The 20327-nt window shown below is 40.6% G+C and overlaps 1 protein-coding gene across 3 annotated transcripts in view; it reads left to right on the top strand.

Moving 5' to 3' along the window:
* The window catches only part of PCOLCE2 (procollagen C-endopeptidase enhancer 2), a 57326-nt gene that overhangs the window by 34694 nt on the left and 2305 nt on the right, over positions 1–20327 (top strand). Inside the window, exons 1-7 of one of the 3 annotated variants that reach the window (XM_032698159.1) lie at positions 1035–1163; positions 2095–2203; positions 9513–9768; positions 11787–11911; positions 14903–15039; positions 16204–16358; positions 18639–18722. In XM_032698159.1, the coding sequence (XP_032554050.1) occupies positions 1075–1163; positions 2095–2203; positions 9513–9768; positions 11787–11911; positions 14903–15039; positions 16204–16358; positions 18639–18722 (955 nt within the window). In that variant the 5' untranslated portion in view covers positions 1035–1074. Of the gene's footprint in view, positions 1–1034; positions 1164–2094; positions 2204–9512; positions 9769–11786; positions 11912–14902; positions 15040–16203; positions 16359–18638; positions 18723–20327 lie in introns of those variants that run through there. The other 2 variants (XM_032698158.1, XM_032698160.1) reach the window with 2 other exon arrangements.

Raw genomic sequence — 20327 nt, forward strand, 5'->3', positions numbered from 1 at the left:
TCCACTTTCTGTTTAACCCTCAGAGCACCCTCTCTAATCCACAACACTTCTTTAAAGTTGTGGTAGTGGGACCACTCTTCTTTGTATTTTGCAAGAATAGGAATGTTAATAATAAATGAGCTAAAAATAAGGTAATAGGTTTATATTCTGCCTTGTATGCAGCAGAATTTCTGTTTAGTTACTCCAGTCTTTGCTTCAGTTGGCTGTGCCTGAACACTTTATTACAGACTTACCTCTTTCTCCTGCAAAAAAGTGCATAGGAGAAGTACTTAAAACAACAAGAGGGACAGGCTCTTCTTAAAGCAATCCTCAGAAGATAAATTATTATTTATTGACGTGATAATCTGTATGTCATCATTCAACAGCACTAAGAATGTGGGGTTTTTAAATGCCACGTTCAATAAGAATATTGTGTTCAGTAAGAATACTGACTTAATCTTTCGTTTCTTTTCTCAGTCAAACAACTTTGGCCCAAATCCTACAAACACCCGAGTATTGAGTTCATTACTGTGTGCTCTGCCACAGCCCTTTAAAGAGTATCTTTCACAGCCAGAGCGAAAAGGCTACTAAATGGGTCAAGATCACCCACTGGTAAACAAAACGAAGCATTTCAAGTTTACTTTAGAATTTAAATAAAGAAGAAATTTCAAAGCAGCATTACTATTTTTCAAGCGCTGGCGAAGCCGTGCACGATTGCACAAACGGCAACACTGAGTTCATTCACGGCCGGGACGAGCCCCCGCCCTGTGCCACCTGAGGACAGAGCGGGTGTCGCGGGGGCTGCGGGCTCGGGGCGGGCCGGGGGTCCCTGCGCAAAGTCCCCGGGGCCGGGGGAGCCCCCGGGGCCGAGCCCGCGGCCCTGCCGGCCCCGGGAGGCACCGGGGCGGGGCCGGGCACACCCGGGGCAGGGGAGAGAGGGCGGCCCTGCCCGCGCCCCTGCCCTGCCCCGGGGGCGGGGGGCCGCGGGAGCCTTTGCCTCCTCCCCCGGCCCCGCACTCACACGAGGAGCCCGCGGCGATCGGAGCAGCGGCTCAGCGGCCACAGCCCTGCCCCAGTCGCCGCCGCCGCCCCGAGATGCCGCCCGCGGCCCCGCGGCCGCCGCTGCCGCTACTGCTGCCGCTACTGCTGCTGGCGACGGCGCGTCCCGCAGCCCCCCCGCACAGGTACCGCGCCCCCGCCGTCCCCTCCTCCCCGCACAGGTACCGCGCCCCCGCCGTCCCCTCCTCCCCGCACAGGTACCGCGCCCCCGCCATCCCTCCCCTTCTCCCTCCGTCCTCCCCAGGAGCAGCGCCCGCCGTGCGTCCTTGGGGTGTTTCCCTGCCCGTGAGCGCATCAGGGCCGGGGCTTTTCCCATGGACCGGGGGCCGCTGCGAGCGCAGCCCCGTGCAGGGTGCGTGTAGCGTGTATAACACAGCGGCATAACACGGTGTGGCACCCCCGTATCTAAAGCTCGGCAGGGCACTCGCTCACCCTCGTGTCCTCAGCAGGAACGCTGTGGTTCCATAGGAGGTTTTCCCGGGCTCCTCGTGTGTTCGTGCAGCGTGGCCGGAGCCGGCACCTGAGCTCACCTGAGCTGCGCCCTGTGCACAGATGGGCCGCGGGGATCGTGCACGGGGTGGACTGTGCTACGGGGGTACAGAAAAGTACCGGAGAATTACTTGATTAAAACATCGAAATTCAAAGCATAGGAAGGAATGAAAAGTTATTTTTATTACTGTGCTACTTCAACTACTGTTATATGTATTATAAAAAGTCATTAGTAATGACTTTTTAATAACTTTTTTCATTATAATAGCAATTTGCAATGATGTATCACATCTTGCTCTTATGAAGGAAAGAAGGAGGGAAGGATAACAGTCTGTGCAAACCCAGAATTAAGGCCCAAGGAGTTAATTTTTTTTACACTTAAGTTTGAGCGTTAAGTTGCACGTTCTGTGTCAACAGTCAAATTATGTAAATAATGAAATATATGTTTAATGTTAGCAATATTTTTAAGTACTTAAATGTTTTTGAGACTGTTTGTGCCTCGACTATTATTAAAAAAACAAATGAAATATATTTAAAAATTAAGACTATTTTTCCTATTGTTCTCAGGCCTACATTTACATGTGGAGGAGTTGTATCTGGAGAGTCAGGGTTTATTGGGAGTGAAGGATTTCCTGGAGTCTACCCTCCAAACAGCAAATGTACTTGGAAAATCACAGTAAGAATTTTTAATATCACAAAATCAGAGCTGAAAGACAATGAAGAGCTATTTGTTGTTAATGCCAGTGTTTTATATGGGGTAACATATGTGCAGTAATGAGAGCAGCTCAGCTATCTGGAGCTTTTTAGGATTGACGTAACATGATACTAATGGCTGAAATAGAACGGGCCTTGCCTCATGTCAGAAGCAAATTTTCATTGACTTCCATAGATACACCTCTAATTGTTTTAAATTAACACACTTGCAAGCAAACATCTCCCCTTCCTGTCACTGCAGAAAGCAATAGTGAGTTCTATCGAAGTAAAGGTTTGGGGTGGAAGTAATGAAAAGAGAAGTTTCTTGACAAGAAGACATAGAAAAAGTTTCAGTCAAATCCAAAAAATTCAGGCAGGTTTGCTCATAGTGTGCTACTAGCAATGTTCTGCCAGCAGGACATCTGGAGTCTGTCTTCCAGCAACCTGACAGTAATAGGGAAGTGCTGTTACGTTTATAAATGACCATGTGAAATGAAAGCATGTGGTAGGATGGATACTTTGATGCTGAAATGAGACTGCAGGGCAGAGACAGCATATTCATGGACAACAGATACCATGAAACAACTAGGACTAAACATTCAGTGCTTGATGTCCTTATCCACAGACTCAGAGAAGGGATGTGAGTGAATGATTACTTTTCCTCACATCTGCACAAATTAAACCATCTGAAACTGCCCACAAAATTTCCTCTCTGTTTTTCAGGCCCAGTTCACTAAGAACTCTTATGATATTCAGACCTATAGAAAAATATAAGAAAGCATAAAAAAAAAGTCTGTGTGCCGACAAGATCACTGAAGACAACTTCAGTTCAAAGACTGCATCACAGCCTAGGTGTTGGCAGGAGAATAGGATGTCACAGGATAATTGTTTCCTGCTACTATAGAGATGCTGACGCAAAGCAGGAGACATTGATCTGTTTACAGTGTTCAGTTTAAAGTGATTCTCGTACCAAATGAGTGATGTAAATTGAATCATTTTATCTGAAGGATCCCAGTGAAGTTGCATAGTTGATTTCTGCACCTTTCTGTTGCATTGTTACTGGGGCTGAGTTAGAGGTTACCTTTGATCTGTGACTGACTTCATCCAGAAGAGTATGATGTGACACACAGGGTATGCTCACAAACCTGCTTCCTGCTGTGGAGGGGCTGAGGTGACAGCAATTAGCGTGGCCCACCTTACAGTCTGAAGAGCAGATGCAAATTGCATTTTGAATCATACACACGTGCCTTAAATGAAAGGGAAAAAATGTCCAAAGTTAGTTTACCCATATGACTCGATATTAGACCTTCAAAAGTCCAAAACTGATTCTGGAGGGAAATAATAATTTTGTTCATAACAGCATAAAGTTTTTACCATTCAAAAACTTAGATTACAAATGGAGGCAGCACTGGAGAAGCAATTATTGAAGCATGCCATGGATCTGCCCTTTATATTCCGGGGGTAGAGGGAGAAGAGAACAAATGATTGTACTTAAAAAGTCCATGCAGAGTGGCTTAATTGCAGACTTCATGTGGCTGTTGTAAACAAGGTGCCAGCATCCAGGTTAGCCTGGACATGGTGAGGAGCATTACTGCAAAGCTGTAGCAGAGCTATGTCTGCACTTGAGCTTTCTTGGGGCATCTGGCATTTCATGATCATCCTGATCCCAGTTTTCTGCTGTGCTGCCATTTACTCCCACTCTTTGACTTGCTTACTTGTCCTCTGTAACTCATCCAAAGCCAGAGAAGGGCTGCACACCTGTAGTAGTCCAGGCTTGCTTGTGCCTTCACCTCATTTAACCCCTGTTAGACAATATCGTGCACTAAGCCAAGCTGATTTCTTCCCCCATTAACTGTGTAGAACACACTGTCTTCTAGTGTACAGGAAGGATGTAGGGAAAGCAAGGACTACAAAACTTGCAAGATTAAGCCTGTACCCTCTTTAAAAAGAGGATGGTTTATCAAACTGAGGGAAAGTGTTACAGTCAAGGGTCTGCTTAGCCTGAGTTTAAACAACAAAATCCTTTCACCAAATACTGCCGAGGCTCAGAATAGCTTGCAATAGCACCCAAGTAAGAGAGCCAATTATACTGCCATGAAGAAATACTCTCTAGTTACTGTTAGGCTTCCACATTTAGCATCGTCTTAGAAAGTGACTGAGACTTTCTGCCTGTCTGTTTTAGCCAAGGGCTGTGAACATCCTCCTGAAATGCAGGATCTGACAAGTCTGCAAGGCCGAAAGAGACGTTGATTCACTTTGCATCTGGGTCACAAGAAGCGTTAAGCTGTTGTTTTCTCAACTACAGGATCTCATCAGCTGCAGAAGAAATGCACAGAGAGGCAGAATGACAGCTAATTCATTCTTTAGAAGAAAATAGGTGTAGAAAATGTTATGAGTAATATAGATAAAGCAATGTAGCATTCAGGTATCAGCTGAAATCTTTCCAACTGGTTTGCTAAAGCTAGAAGAGTCTCTCTAGCTCAATTATGGTTCTGTTATTTCAAGAGACTGGGACTTTTTCAGCTGGCTAAAGAAAACAGCTTCTCTATTCTAAGAGCTCTAAGAAGTGTTCAGCACATGCTTGTGGTTATATTACAACCTTGGCAGACTACCCAGCAGCTTTTAGCTGGCTTTGCTAAGAAGTCATTTGTACAGCTATTTCCTTTCTTATAGTAATGTATATAGCTTTATCTCAAATATGTCATATACATTTACTTTTAATACACTGTAATCCTTCTTGGCCATCACTTCACATAAATGTGTCACATAGTCCAAAAATCTGGACCGCTCTCCTGTGTTTTTCTGGCAGACTGCTTAGTTCCCATAAAACTCCAACAACTTCATGTGCAACAATACTGAAAACTGTCAGAGTTATGTAAGGTTATGTTTTTATAGGTTCAGGAGCTGTGTTCCAGCAGGTTTGCTGACAATAAGCAAGGTCTGAAAAATTTACTTATCAGGGAAGTTGGGAATCTGCCCTGAGGGAGCAAAATATTTTAAATAATTTTTTCTGTGTTTTAAACATTCATTTGCCCATATCATTGTAAAACTGCCCTCCCAGTGGAGAACAGATCTTTACACATGATTGTATTGCCAAAAGAAAGAGATGAACAGAGTGTCTGTCAGGAAGAGTAAGCTAATACAATTTTTTTAAAATTGCAGCTAGAGTACAAGCCACTAGGCAGGAATCGTGGTTCTCCCCAGGATGTAACTCCAAATAATTTCCACATTCATTCTCAGTGGAGAGAAATAATACATTTGGTGTGCAGATAGCTGATGTATTTTTCAACTCTACCTAGGACTGCTATGGCAAAACATTTGGTATTGAATATGTATCAAAATATATTAAGCCCATATACAGCACAGGTTTAAAGATAAGGCAAAATATATTTACAAAAGTTGGCATCTAAGAGTTTTTCCCCACCAAAAGATTATTTTTAAAGTAAATAATCTAAACCAAGTAATTTTGATGAAGAGGGCTTTGTGTTCAGAAAAACAGCTTCACTACTTTAAATGTAACTAAACTTTGATTAACATTATATGAAATACCTGCAATGAATGATAACCAAAGACACTCTAGCGACCTCAGTTTGAGGGGGGTTGTATATATGAAATAATCATGCCCTTTTGAAGAAGTTAGTAATCTACACAAGTGATTTTATGGAATTATGGTCTAGAAAAACTCCCTCTAAAAGTCACTTAGCTTTCAATAGAGTGAAAATAAAAAGGGAAGCAGAGAGTGAGTATGTGTCAGTCACCCTCGTGACAAGGAGAGGCAAAAGCTAAAGTGCCTCTGTTGTTCAAAGATACCAACTGGATGGATAAAACAAAAATAAGGCACACCCTGCAGAGGAAGCATCACATCATTCTTCCTTTGACTTCTCCCTCCTTTTTTCCCCCCTTTCTTTTAAGAGCTGGAATTCCTTCCAGTTCTTCCTCTGAGGTATCCCATCATCTTACTGCATCAGGCTCGGACATGGCTCAAAGTAAACAATACTGAGTCACGCTGGCCTTTGCTTTCTCCCCTGTGTTTCTCATGGAACAATATTTTAAATGTCCTAGGATAAACACTGGCAGATTTTAGCACATTACTTTTCAACATCTAAAAAAGCAAATGGTAGAAATGAAAGAAAAGTACTGTTTTGAAAAGACGCCTGTGTTTAGAGTGAGATTTCTCGTGAGTAGCTGCAGACTGGAGTGGCTGCTGCCAGAATATGGAACCACCATCCTCTGCACTCCTGATTGTCATCCAGTCAGATCACAGAATTTTAACTGATTTACCATACTGGAACAAATTTGTTATTTTTGTGAATGATAAATATTATTTTAATAAGCAGGTACATTATTTTATAAAGTAATGGCTGTAAGCAGTGACTGTGATTAAGGGCCCCACCCATTTCTCTAAATTACTTACCTCCCCAAATGCAGTTAAACATGACAAGGATTATTCTAACAATTAAAACCTGGAGTAGGCTCCTTGTTAAACGTTCCTGATCATGTGGCTGAGCTTTTCCTACACTTTTTTTTACAAACTGCTGTGAAACAAAACTTAGAAAGTCAGTACATCTATGGGAAACAGTCTTGACCAAGTTCAAATAGACTGAACTAATAGAAGCTACAGAGATTAAAAACTGTCATGAAATATAATTAGATAGTGTATGTTGTATAGTAAAGCATAGCCAGTAGTGGAGGGAGGAGAAGGAAGCACACAACCCTGCACAGAATTACTTGGACCATGAAACCTAAGGCTTGAGTGAACAGCTGACTGGCAGTTTGGAGTTGGCAGCTTTGCCAGCCCCCTCTCCCTCCTGGGCAGGGTCAATCCCATGTCCTGGTTTCCTCTGTCCCACTTGGGGCAGCATGAGGAGGTGGAATACCCTGGGGTAGGACTGAGTGCCTCAAGGCTGCTGAGAGCTGAGCAGCACTGGGTCAGTGCTGGAACAAAGCTGTCAGTGAGCACCATCAGCATTACTGAGGGGGAACCTCTTGGCTAAATCTGAGTGTGTTTCTACAAGGACGGCAAAAAGACCTTTTCTTACCCCAGAACCAGCGACCTCTCACATTTCCACTTCCTTCTTCAAACACTGGGAGGGAGCAGGTATATTCAAAGAAGCAATTCAAGCTGAGAAAGTAGGGGAAAATCTCTTTAGCACTGATAAAACTGTTTAATCTAATATGCCAGAGCAACTTCTGCTCAACTTCCAGAAACAGGAAGGAAAAGGGGAAACCTCTTAAACATGGGTAACTTGTAGCCAAAGCTGCAAGACACTGTAATGGAAAATGTTGGACAATCTCAACTGTAGGCATAACAGTTCAATCTGGTTTAGAACATGATAACCTTTTAAGGTCACCTCTTCTGCATCCTGTACAAACTTATGAATAATGAGTGTTCCACTCCAAAAGAGCATATGTTATTTTACATACAAACTGCTGGAAAAAAGGCTGCTGTAATTGAACTACCTAAATCTGACTTTATCTGACTAACTTTACAGTCAGCATTTCTGAGCTGATTTGTACAGTCACACATAGTTCATAGAATAACCATAAACAATATTCAGGTCTTCCGACAGGAATACCAAATTCATTGTATCTCACTTTCTGTTAAACTGACCATGCCTTAATGCTCCTTAGTGATTCAGACCAGAAGACAAATGAATGCAATGATAAGAGGTTTGGTTATGAGAGCAATGATTCAAGGAGTAGATTCAAGACGAGGGGAGTTCTGTGGTTTTGATGTAGTAGTAGTGATGTACGTCAGCACAGGGGAACCGAATTTTTGAGAGAACTTTGAGCTTAAAGGAAAACACTCTGAAACCAGCCACAGGAACTGCAGTGGGGCTGGTCAGCCAGTGTGCAAGTGGGCCCCAGGCAGCTGAGAACAGCTCAAGCAAAAGTCTGTCCTGCTGCAGGATCAGTATCAGCACTGGATGTAAAAGCAGCTGCATGAATGAGTCACCTTAACATATCTACAGCACATTTTTCACTACATCTAGAGCTGCTGCCTGTATCACTATCTGCTGTGGGTTAAGTGGTCACTTCCATCTACAGCAATTCCATCTACACCTGACCTGACAAGTAATTTTTAACTGTTGAGACTCATGATATTAAAACGCTGTTTGACAACTTCATATAAGAACAATTTAGTTGTAGTTTATCTCAAAGTGGTGTTTTAAAATGAGTCACTGTTAAGGAATGAAAATAATTCATGAAGTCTTAAATAACATGGCTTAAATATGAACTTACTGCAGATATATTAGGTGTGTTTAAAGCAGAAAATTATAGTAGTGTCTCAGTAAAGCAGAACAGCTGCAATTATTTTAATAGCTAACCACTCTACCAGGCTATGGATTGAATGCAGATAATTACACTTGCCTGTCTAAGGTCCCTCTATACTGTAAAATACTGTTTCCTTTTTTCCTGTCCTGTTACACAGCATTAAGTGCTTTGTTAGAATAATTTTCACTTCTTAGTATGCTGCTTTTTCTCTGAAAAGCTTGCAACTCTATCCCAGGAAATGTTCTCCTCCTTGTAAACTATTATGCTGTCTTAATTTACATCCTTCTGAGTGCTCTTGCCTCTTTTGCAATGTCCACAGATGCAGACATGTAAGAAGATTTGCCCTGCCTTATGTTTCTTCAGATGTTCCAGAAAACAAAACTCTCTTGTTCTTTTGAATTCGCTGTTTATAGTTTTACATAGTCTTTCCAAATATAATTTTTTCACTGCAGCCACTCCAATAACTAAATATTAGGGTTGCACAGTGTTAGCCATAAAGTTTCTAATTTTATTTACAAATGTGTGTGTCAATAAATTAAAAAAAAAAAATCCTTCAAACTGTGAAACTTGATAACACAATCAGAAAGAGAGGCCATTTCAAAACAGTAAATTGCTTGTTCCATTTTTTTTTCATGTTAATCTAATCCTCACCTTGCTTGGTGACAGGGAGCTGCAGGGCTGATTCCGTACTTCAGCAGAAAATAAGAGAAACACACCAAGCCGAACTGGGCAGTGATGGTTTGTAATTAACTGCATGAGCCTGACTAGAGGATACTGCAGATCAGGAATAAGATAATGGCAAGAGATGGCTAGAGCTTTATATTTATGATTGGTCCAAATTACTCCAAAAACTGCTTTGCCTGGAGTATAATTGACAAAAAGAGCTTCCTGGCAAGAAGTGAGGGGTATGAAAACACTCAGGCAAACAGTGGGATCTGATAGATATGTGGTGTCAGTCTCATCTCAAGATGCACCTCTCCCTCTCTCTTTCTCTCTCTCTCTGTGTCTCTCTGCAGGTCCCAGAGGGAAAAGTGGTGGTTCTTTCTTTTCGATATTTAGACCTGGAAAGCGACAACCTGTGCCGCTATGATTTTGTGGATATATACAATGGCCATGCCAACGGACAGCGCATCGGCAGGTTCTGCGGCACTGTTAAACCAGGTGCCCTCGTATCCAACAGCAATAAAATGTTGGTGCAGATGACTTCAGATGCCAATACTGCTGGAAGTGGATTCATTGCGAAGTTTTCTGCAGCAGAACCACATGAAAGAGGTAATTAACTATTATATACCTGCTGTATAACTGTGCAGCTCTATGGAGAGCCACATTAATGCTTAACAAGATGTGATGGCAGAGATATTAGGGATTGTGCTGTTCAACATATTCATGCATTATCTTGCTTAGCAAATAGCAAAGTATAGTTGTTTACCTATCTTAGTTAATCAAAGTAGTAAAGAGAAGGACTGACTACTGTAGGAGTAGTGGAAGAACTGGGCCTAGTAGTAAAATGGTAATAGCTCATCAATAACTGAGGGGAGACCTCACTGCAGCTACAACATCCTTGTGAGGGGAAGTGGAGGGGCAGACACTGATGTCTTCTCTGTGGTGACCAGTGACAGGAGCCAAGGGAATGTGTCAGGAGAGGTTTAGGTTGGATATTAGAAAGAAGTTGTTCATCCAGAGGGTGGTTGGGCACTGAACAGGCTCCCCAGGGCAGTGGTCACAGCACCAAGGCTGACAGAGCTCAAGGAGTGTTTGGATGATCCTCTCAGGCACATGGTGTGACTCTTGGGGATGGTCCTGTGCAGGGTTAAGAGCTGGACTTGATGATTCTCATGGGTGCCTTCCAATTCAGCACATTCTGTGATTCTGTGATAAAATGGCAGATGAAATTCAATATAGATAAATGTTGCAAATAAGGGGAAAACATCCTAACTGTGTGTAAAGTACAGCAGGTTCTGAATTGACTGTTGCTTCTTAGGAATGAGATGTTAGGTTTAAAATAGGTAATTTATGAAAATAATAGTTGAGCATGAATCCAGTGCTTAATAGGAATAAAAAAAAAAAAAAAGAAACAGAAACTTAAAAATTTTTAGAAAAGAGAATTAAGACCAAACAATAACAGAAAATTATGCCACTATAAATCCGTAATGCATCTATGTCTTGAATAACGTGTGCCATTCCGATGTTCCCATCTCAGAAGAGAATACAGTAAAACTATCAGAAGCAATAAGAGACAACAAGTATGATAGAGTTAAAAGAACCTCATCTACACAAAGATCAACTGTACAGCATGAACTTCATGCTGGAAAAGAGAAAGAAAAAAGAAGGGAGTGTAGGAGAGGGCTCTAAAGTCATAAATGGTACAGAGAAAGTGAATGGGGACCACAGTCCCTGTCTCTTCCAATATTAAAACCAGATGAGCAAGTGGCTACAGTGGAGAGGAAAAGGTGATTTTTCTCAGTGAGCTTTGAAGTGGTGGAGTGCTGTGCCAGGGAACATTGTGGATTGTCCCTTTCTACACTGGTTTAAAAACACTTAGAAAAACATATCAAAGAAAGATTTGTCAGATATTATTAAACATAAAGGCATTACCTCATACTTGGGAAGAGTATGACCTGTGAGAGGCTGGCAGGTCACAGGGAGGTGGTACTGCCCTGCTGAGTGACTCTTTTTCAAGGTTTTTGCTAGTGCATGATACCAGACTAGGCAGGTTGTTGGGCAGACTGGTGATGAGTAATTGATCAGGTCTTCCAGTTGAAGCTCTGTATTGATAACTTCTTGAAAGATATATTAAACAACTGTGAGCTGATGTAGTTAATTTAATAAAGGAGGTTCATAACAATATTGTAAATAAGAATTACATATCTGAGGTAGCTTTGTAATTTGGGACTGGGGGGAGGAGATATGGAAAAAAAAGACCCCCCTCCATCGTGAACACTCCACAGGCTGCAGTTCCTTTGGGAAGGCCTGTCAGCCCCGGCACAGCCGCCCCATGGGCTGCAGGGATGGCTGCTCCAGTACCTGAGGTTTCTCTTCCTCCAGCCCCAGTGTTTACAGGAATGCTGGTTCTGTGGTACTGGGTACTCTTTTTTTGTTGCCCTTAATTAAGTATGTTTTCCCAGAGGTGCCACCAGCTGAGCTGAAGAGCTCAGCCATGTCCTGTGGTGGGGCCATGGCAGAAGCAGCCAGAACCATCCATCTCCCCCAAGCCCTGCAGCAGCACAAGGGTGTTACCCAGGCTGTGGCTCCCCCGTTGGGCTCTGCTCAGCTCGGTGTGTGTGTTGCAGGGGACCAGTACTGTGGGGGACGACTGGAGAAGCCGTCGGGGTCCTTCCAAACGCCCAACTGGCCGGAGCGAGACTACCCAGCGGGAGTGACCTGCTCCTGGCACATCGTCGCCCCCAAGAACCAGGTAAGGCTCAGCTTCCATGGCCTGCAAGGACTCCCATGCCAGCAGCAGCCGGCTCAGGGACACGCTGCCTGCGCTGCCTTCGCTGCCCCGAGCCATGAAATGGCATCTGGCTGCAGCCTCAGGGCGGGTCCGTACAGCCAGCGCAGGCACAGCCATGCTCCAGAGATCCTCACCTGTCTCTCTCCTGTGCTCCCTCAGCACTGAACATCCTCTGCCCTGCACTGACACACTCCCCTAAATCAAGACTATTAAAGCATCTGTGACTGGTGAGGCTTTTACACCAGGGTTTTCTTAAAGATTATTTTGTTAATTCACAAAGCATTATGCAAATTAAGTTAGGGCAGGTGATCATCTCAACACCAAACATCATGATGACCACTGCTACGTTTAAGTCTAACAATGTTTGAGCTTTTCTGGCGTTGCTGCAGTTTGTTATTGAGGTTCCCAGGCGGAGCTGATTGAATTTACTAAAAGCAGAAATTGTGTTATTCTGCTTACACCACAGGGAATACATTTGGCTGTGTCCTGGACAGAGATTTTCAATATACATTTCATAAAGTTTGTTTTATTTCCTATGTTGAAGGCTCCATCTTATAACATGCTTGATTAGCCAGATGCCATGAGAGCATATGTTACCACTTCATTAAGATATGAAAAGATGTGACAGCAGACAGAGAGGGCTCGTGTGCCACACATGGCAAACACAGGTGTGTTCCCTGTGCTACAGGGCTAATCTCAATCCACATTTCCTGGTTGCTGCTGAGCCATCTGCTTTGTACCTTGGCAGGACAGTCTACAATGACTGAATATTTTGGTTGCCAAGCATGTTTGGTAGGTGGCTTTTCTTGCCACAGCCAGCTTTTTAAATTCATTTACATGTAAAGATGACTTTCCTCTTCATCTTCTGCTCATGACTGTAATCCTCAAAATAAAAAAAGCTGCCCCAGATAAATGTATTCTTCTGATCTTTCATACTTTTCCATTTCTCAAGATAGTTTCTCCCTTGAACTGAAGCAGTATGTCAGCTTAGTCTTTCCTGTACTCCTCTTTAATCCACATTCCTTGTTTGCTAGATACAGGTCATGTAACAATCCTATAGATAGGCAGTTATTTTTAAAACTTTATCTGTAAACTGCAGATTACTTTGGTTCTTTCCAAATGTCTCCAGATAAGCCTAAGAACTTCTCCTAAGCTCATAGAGAAGATTTAAGAAAGGCTATATAAGCGTAAAAATATATGCATTATATCCTGTGTCTTTTGATGATCCTGTTCCATAAATCTACCTGTTTCCAAATATATATTAGTCATGTACTACAACAGTGGTTGGTTGCATGCAAATAAGGCAGAATTTTGACAGTGACAAAAGCAATTTTTGAGGAAGTAGTGAATAAACATCTCTCTTCAAGTGCACATAAAAAGCTCCTCAGTCTTCCTTTTCCCAAAGTTTAGGTGTTGTTGTCTCTATTTCCATTTCATAAGCTCGTGAGCAATAAAACAAGGTTCTCTTGCTTCTTCAAATACAAACCAATAATTTATATATTATAGAAGATGAAGGAGCTCCTCCTGATCATGAAGAGCTTCTATTCTATCATGAAATAGTAATTAGTGCAAAGTGCACTTATGAACAATAGTGAATTAGACATTATGCTGTTTTGCCTGCTGTGGAAGAATTTAGCATTTCTATTCCCAGTTGCATTGCTTCTTTCTATACCATCTTTTTTAATCACCAGAATATTATTCATATGGGTGCTTCCATTTAAAGGGCATTTTTTCATCATGATGCCGAGGGTTTGGAAACAAGCCTGTTAGTCATCTCTGAAACCAAGTCCCCAAGGCTACTCATACTTTATAGGAAGGAAAATTATGCCTTAAACATCTGAATAGTGCAAAAGCATATTCAGGCAAAACTAAGACATTAGGTGATAACAGGCTACCATTACAATGAATATAGAACAAGATAATTTTTACTATGTTATTAAATCAAATCAAGTGTATGCTATGTACAAATTACTCGTTTTTATTTTTGTACAGTCTTAGAAAGTTTAATACCATCTTTGTTTGAGACAGACCTTTAAAAAGAAATCCTGCATATTTACAATCAACACAATTCAGTGTTGTCATTCAAGCCTCATTTGTGCTATTTATGGGAAGATGTTTTAAACACTCTTGTGCTTCATATAAAGAAGCAACCTAAATGCATATATTACCTCTGTTTCCATGGAGCAGTTAGGTTGTGTTTCCCTTCCTTGCTGCACATGACTGACAGAGTCATTCTGCAGGGCTTCATTTCACAGTAGTAGATTCAATTTCTGTTTCCTTGTCCATTGTTTTTCTTCCTTAAGTAAAAAATTCAATACATACAAGTCATTGGAGATAATAGCATCAGCACTGGAAATACCAGAGTTACACTAGTTCTCATTTATGACTTGTAAAGCCTCAACATTTATGGAAATCTGACATGGAGACACAATCCTTTTAACTACTTACTTTCTCATGGTTTTAGTCTTACTATTTGTTAATTTTATTTCTAGCAGTATTTTAATTTCTAACTCTTTAATTCTGCACCAAATGTACACAGCATTGGCAACCAGTGATTCAAACCCTGCTGTTAATGAAGTCAGTGAAATGGCTCTACCAACTTCGCCTTTGCTTTTTCTTTCGCATATCTTGGATGATGAAATGAAACCCCTTTTCTGTGGTTTATCCTTGTACAGTTATTTTAAAAGCAACGTAACACCTACCACCTACTATCCTGTTGTTATTCACTCATAAAAATAACTTTATGAGAAGTTACTTGCATACATTTGAGAAGAAAATGTTTTACAGAATAGTAGAGCCATGTGTTGACAAGTCATGTGGATCAAAATACTTTTCAAAGAAGTGCATTAAGGACTTTCCCTTATGGAAAGAAAAATCAAATAGTACTTCACATGAAGATGTCAATTACTACAAGAAGCACCAATAAATGAGTTATCTACATTTTCCTTGTAGCTAATAGAGTTAAAGTTTGAGAAGTTTGATGTGGAGAGAGACAACTACTGCAGATATGACTATGTAGCAGTGTTTAATGGTGGGGAGATCAACGATGCCAAAAGGATTGGGAAGTACTGCGGAGACAGTCCCCCAGCGTGAGTAACTTCCTTGAATTATGAACTTCACCACCACTATGTGTCATAACACAGTACTACAGTCACTGTTTGTAACTGCAGTTACAGTTTTGTACTAGGCTTCTGGAAGATTTTCATTATTTTTTAAATTAAACATGATATTTTCTGCCTGCAGTTGAACTTCTAGGAGCTGCTTAGTATCTTCTCTCTCTCTAGGTTTTCTCTTTTCTCTCTCCATGACTAGCCCTGGCTCCAACCCATGTTCTCTCCTGTCCCACAGGCCTCATTAGACCACTGTCTAATAACACCAGTACTAATCCTAATGCTATTCATATTGGTATAGTACCAATACTAATGGTAGCTGAACATTAACATCACTTAATATAGGTTTTGATTATAGATACTGAAGTACAGGGATCCAGCTGAGCTCTCTGGCTCCTTGGCTCCTTACTCACTTTATCTGACTTATTTCTCTCTCAGCCACTTTTTAAAAAGACAAGATACACAGACTGGGGCAGATTTTTCAGATTTGGCCTTGTAGTCGTGGTGTCCAGGAAGCAGAACAAAGCTCCTGGGCAGCTGATAATCAGTGCCCTCCTACGTCCCCAGCCTGTGCCAATGCTGCAGCGAGGAAAGAGTGATCTGTGCAACTACCTTGGCAGCTGGAAATCCAGAGAATTCCAGACAGCCATGCACTTATTGTTTGTGTCACTTGGCCATCAGAGTGAACTGATTTGGGAAAATCTGCCAAAAAAATGGGAGATGATGACAACATTTTACTTGAAAGGCCTGATTAAGTGTTTTGAAGAAGTCCTGCTCATGAACTCAGACTTGCTGGGAAGAAACAACACAAGTCATTTTAGTAAAACTACAACTTAAAATCACTTGCTGGTTTTTTCTCTCCTCACCAAGATTCTTTTGCCTGTATATTTATTTTTCCTTCTCTTTCCAAAAACTGGTTGTGCTTGAAAAATTTGTGTTACTAATTATTAATGAATATTGACACAAGGTCTGTGGAAAGCTCAAAAGAATGAGAGAAGTGCTGCTTTGGCAGTTGTAGTTTTACTGCATTCAGACCAGTAATTAAAGAGAAGCACTCTCTTTTTTCTTAAAGAATGCTATTAATGCTTTTTGGCTTTGACATTCAAAATAATGGAAATATTTTATTTTGTTTTTCTATTTCAGGCCTATTCTGTCTGAGAGAAATGAGTTGCTCATTCAGTTTTTGTCTGATTTAAGCTTAACAGCTGATGGTTTTATTGGCCATTATAAATTTAGACCAAAAAAGTTACCCACAACTACAGTTCCACCTACGACCACAACAGTCCCTGCTACCTCAAGTAAGTTTTACTGGCTTTATACAATTTCTTAGAAAAATTAATTATTCCAAGACAAGGAGAGGGTTACAGAACTATGTAATAGAAGGTATATTAAAAATTAAAGTTTTATGGTTTGTTACTATTTCAAATGTTGAGGGAATTAATTAAAATTAATAGGCTCAAGAGAGTACCTTAACATACTCATGGGAGAATCTACTTAACATTTTTAAAAGGAAATCCATCCAGGCAAGAGTTAAGGGTAACAGTAACTCATTCCACCTGAGAGAATCTTCCTGTCTCTTCTAAATTTGGGACAGTTAACTAGCAAATGCCATAGAAGAATGGATGAGCAAATTTCTTTTGTATAAGAAGTTCTAACTATTTCAAGAAATAGTTTTATTTAAAGGAACTCTTTCTTCTATAGAAGTGGATTTGTAAAAATCTTACTGTATTTTTCTTCATATAGTTATTAACATCAAGCAAAATTGGTATGGAAGCCACCTGAGCCCTCTTCATATTCTGTCAACACCCTGTCAATGTGACACTCTCCTAGAATTATTTTTATTTTAAAAAATTCTGCGATTGGAACTTATAAAGAAATATGTCACACTAAAAATAAGTTTCCTTTTATATTTTAGACTAGACAGCATATATGAAAGATCAGAGGAGGGTTTTTTTGAAGGTATTGCCAAAACTAGCTCATTACTGAGATACTGAAGGGATAAATTCTTAGAATTTCTATAACCTGAATGTGAGAGATTCAAGAAACAGTTATAGCAGAAAACCAAATTATTTATAATGTTTTTGCAAGACATAACCTGATTTGTACTTAAAATGCATCAAAAGGGAGGACAGCAGGAAACCAAGAGGCTGTGGTGTTTAAATAGTGCTAACAAAAGGTATTTAAAATAGCTGAAAATAAACATTATAAAAATGAAATTATAATGACCTATAAATCATTCTGATGTGACTGCTGCTCTGACAATAAATAATTCAGCTCTTCTTCACTATAAAGCACTTTTTAATGCAGTTCTTAGATCAAACACCTGGTCTCAAGTAACCCAGGCTGTCAGTTCTCCCTCGTGCTGTGTTCAGGGTTTGCCATCATTTCGCTCTCTGAGCTGTTCAGGGCTGAAGGGAACAGAGGTGAGCTTTACCAATTAACTCCAAATCAATTTTTATGACAACATCAGTGTTAGAAAATAAAAACATGCAGACTCATCTGAGAGAGGACAACAGAGGGAATGTTTCAGAAGCACTTGTCAGGCAGACAGAAGCAAGAAGTCCTTTCACTGTCTGATCAGTTATGCATGATGTAGGCATTTCTGAGCTTAAAAACAAACCAGAGCAAACCAAACCTCTACAGTTTAGTTAGATTTCAGAGCAGTCATTTGCATTCAGAAGTGTCCAGTTCAAATAGATTTAACTTATTATCTTGCAAATCAGCTCTGTTCAAACTTGCACAGAACTCCAGGCATGAATAAAATATTAAACTTAAGTAGGTGCTTTAAAGAATTGCCTCAGTCTCCATCTTACATAAAAATATTAGTACCTGAAGAAATAAATGCTATAAATACATTTTCTAAATCAATCTGTCTCACCTCCATCCAATAATTACAATGCCACTGACCAACTCCAAACAAATTTGAAAAGGACATAAAAGCCTGAAAGTACTGCATCCCAACATGTTATGCAGAAAGGGTCAGCTGAGTAAAGTACAGAGACCATTAATATCCAGCCAAGTAGGAGAAAGATACCAAGTGTATTCAGTTGTTTATAAACAAAGCATTCCATTTCAGAAAGGAAACCTCAATCCCTAATGTTAAATACATACTTCAAACACTGTGTTTCAAATTGTCATGAATAAAAACCATGCAGTACTGCATGTCAAGAAGCTATGTAAAAAATTCTGAAAAAAAAAAATCAGCAATTTGAACTCTGATCCCTTCCATCACAGCACAGTAATTTCCAATAAAAGCCACCCCCTCCCTCAGAAGCATTACTGTAATATCATGTTATGATATTTCAAGTGTACTACTAGGGCTGTGTGGCAACAGCACTTGATTACATATTTAAGATCCCACGTGTAAGTTTTCTGTTAACACCCCATTCCATCAGACACAGCTGAGATACCTGAAAAGATGATCACTGGAGGTGATGGCAGAGAAAAGGAATATTGTTACTGTGGTGTTCATGTACACATCAGGATTATTCATCTTTCTTCTCTTTTTTTTTAAACATACTGCTTTGCACTTGTACCAAATACTTCATTTCAATGTCAATTTACTTCTCTTCAAAAAGTTGCGAAACCTACAGTTGCCCTGTGCCAGCAAAAGTGTAAGAGGAGTGGGACTCTGGAAAGCAATTATTGTTCAAGCAACTTTGGTAAGGAAGCAATTTCTTTTTAACTATTCACTCAGCACTGTGTTTTTAAACTCAAGGGAGTTTTACCAGGTGTAGTTCTGAGTTATCATTAATATAATAGTCTGTATTTTTACACCACCTTATGTGTACCTGACATTAGGATCTGTGTTTCACTCAATACATTCTTGGAGATATTTTGAAATAGGCACTGCACAGATGTCTGAGACAAACACACTTTCTCAATCTGAAAAGACAACCACAGGGAAGTATGGATTCAGTTACTGTATTGTCAGCTCATGTGTCTGTAACCAGCCCATACACGTTATGCTGCACCTGCTGACTGTGCCACAATTCACTGGATACACTTCCAAAGTATTTTTAAAAGAAGTCATGGAAGCTGACATGCACTGCTGTATGTACAGACACAAATCACTCAGGAAAAGCAGTGTCTGCTGTGCATTAGGATGGCATTGTCACTGCTGGGCTGGTCAGTTATGTGTCAGAGTATTTTCCCATATTAATACTGGAAACTTTTTTTAATCCCCTATAAAATCCCTAACAATTTGATGGGAAAACTTCCCCCGCCCCCTTTGTTTTTTTCACTTTAACCAGATTCTTCTGACTTATATTGCTAATCCCATGAGATTTGAGGAAATCTGGTTAAGGAGTGTGAGGGCAGCTTTGCCTGATGCTGCCAGAGCAGCAGTGGAGGGCTGGAGCTGTTCCCTGAGGCAGGATGGAGTCAGGGGACCCCTTACCACCCCTGACCACCAGCCTGTTTTGCCACCAGTACAGGCTGGTCCAAGACGAAAAGAAGCAGGTAGGAAAAAAATCCCAAACTATAAATGGTCTCCTCCTACTGACCACACCTCACTTGTGGCTGATGGTAAATGACACTATAAAAAACTTGGGTTTTTTCTCTACCATCAGGGTAATAAATCACATTCTCCTGTCTCACCTGTTATCAAATACTTGACATTTTTCAGTCTTTTCCATGGCAGGACTGAGAGTAAAGATATTTGATATGCTACTGTGAATGTAAGCATATCCTAAGGTAAGAATAGGAAGTCTGCTGTTCATAGATTATGACTGATTCTAAGTTTATTTGCTGACTTTGTGAATTTAGAAAATAAGAGCATTTCTTTCATCATGCATTTCACTTTTATTGTTTCTAGAAATATAGCTGCAATACCCAGCATTTCAACATCCACAGGTCTCTTTTTGACTGAACTTGAACACTCCTATTTAATTAAAAGCTCTGCATTAAAGAAAGATAATGTGCACATTTACAAACACATAACCCAAAATGTGGATTATGCAGTTTTGTAAATAAATCTGGCTATACATACTTAATTACTGAAGATCTAATTGATCCCAGGATAGAATATCTGATTTACAAAAGGTGACCTGAGAAGAAAACAAATAGATAATACCAGTTACCATTTCCTTCTGTAAAAAAAAGATGGTTTAAGAGTTAATCTGGTCATCCCAGGGAAAAGAAAGTATCTTTATTTTCATACTGAGAGGTCTTTGGGAGATATGATGTCTAATCTGTAATCTACATTTAGCTGAAGTTGACAAATTTATATCAGTATCAGGCCTCAGACAGATGAAAATCTAGTTCCT

Source organism: Chiroxiphia lanceolata, chromosome 10, assembly GCF_009829145.1.
Source record: "Chiroxiphia lanceolata isolate bChiLan1 chromosome 10, bChiLan1.pri, whole genome shotgun sequence".
In the NCBI taxonomy this organism is placed as follows: domain Eukaryota; kingdom Metazoa; phylum Chordata; class Aves; order Passeriformes; family Pipridae; genus Chiroxiphia; species Chiroxiphia lanceolata.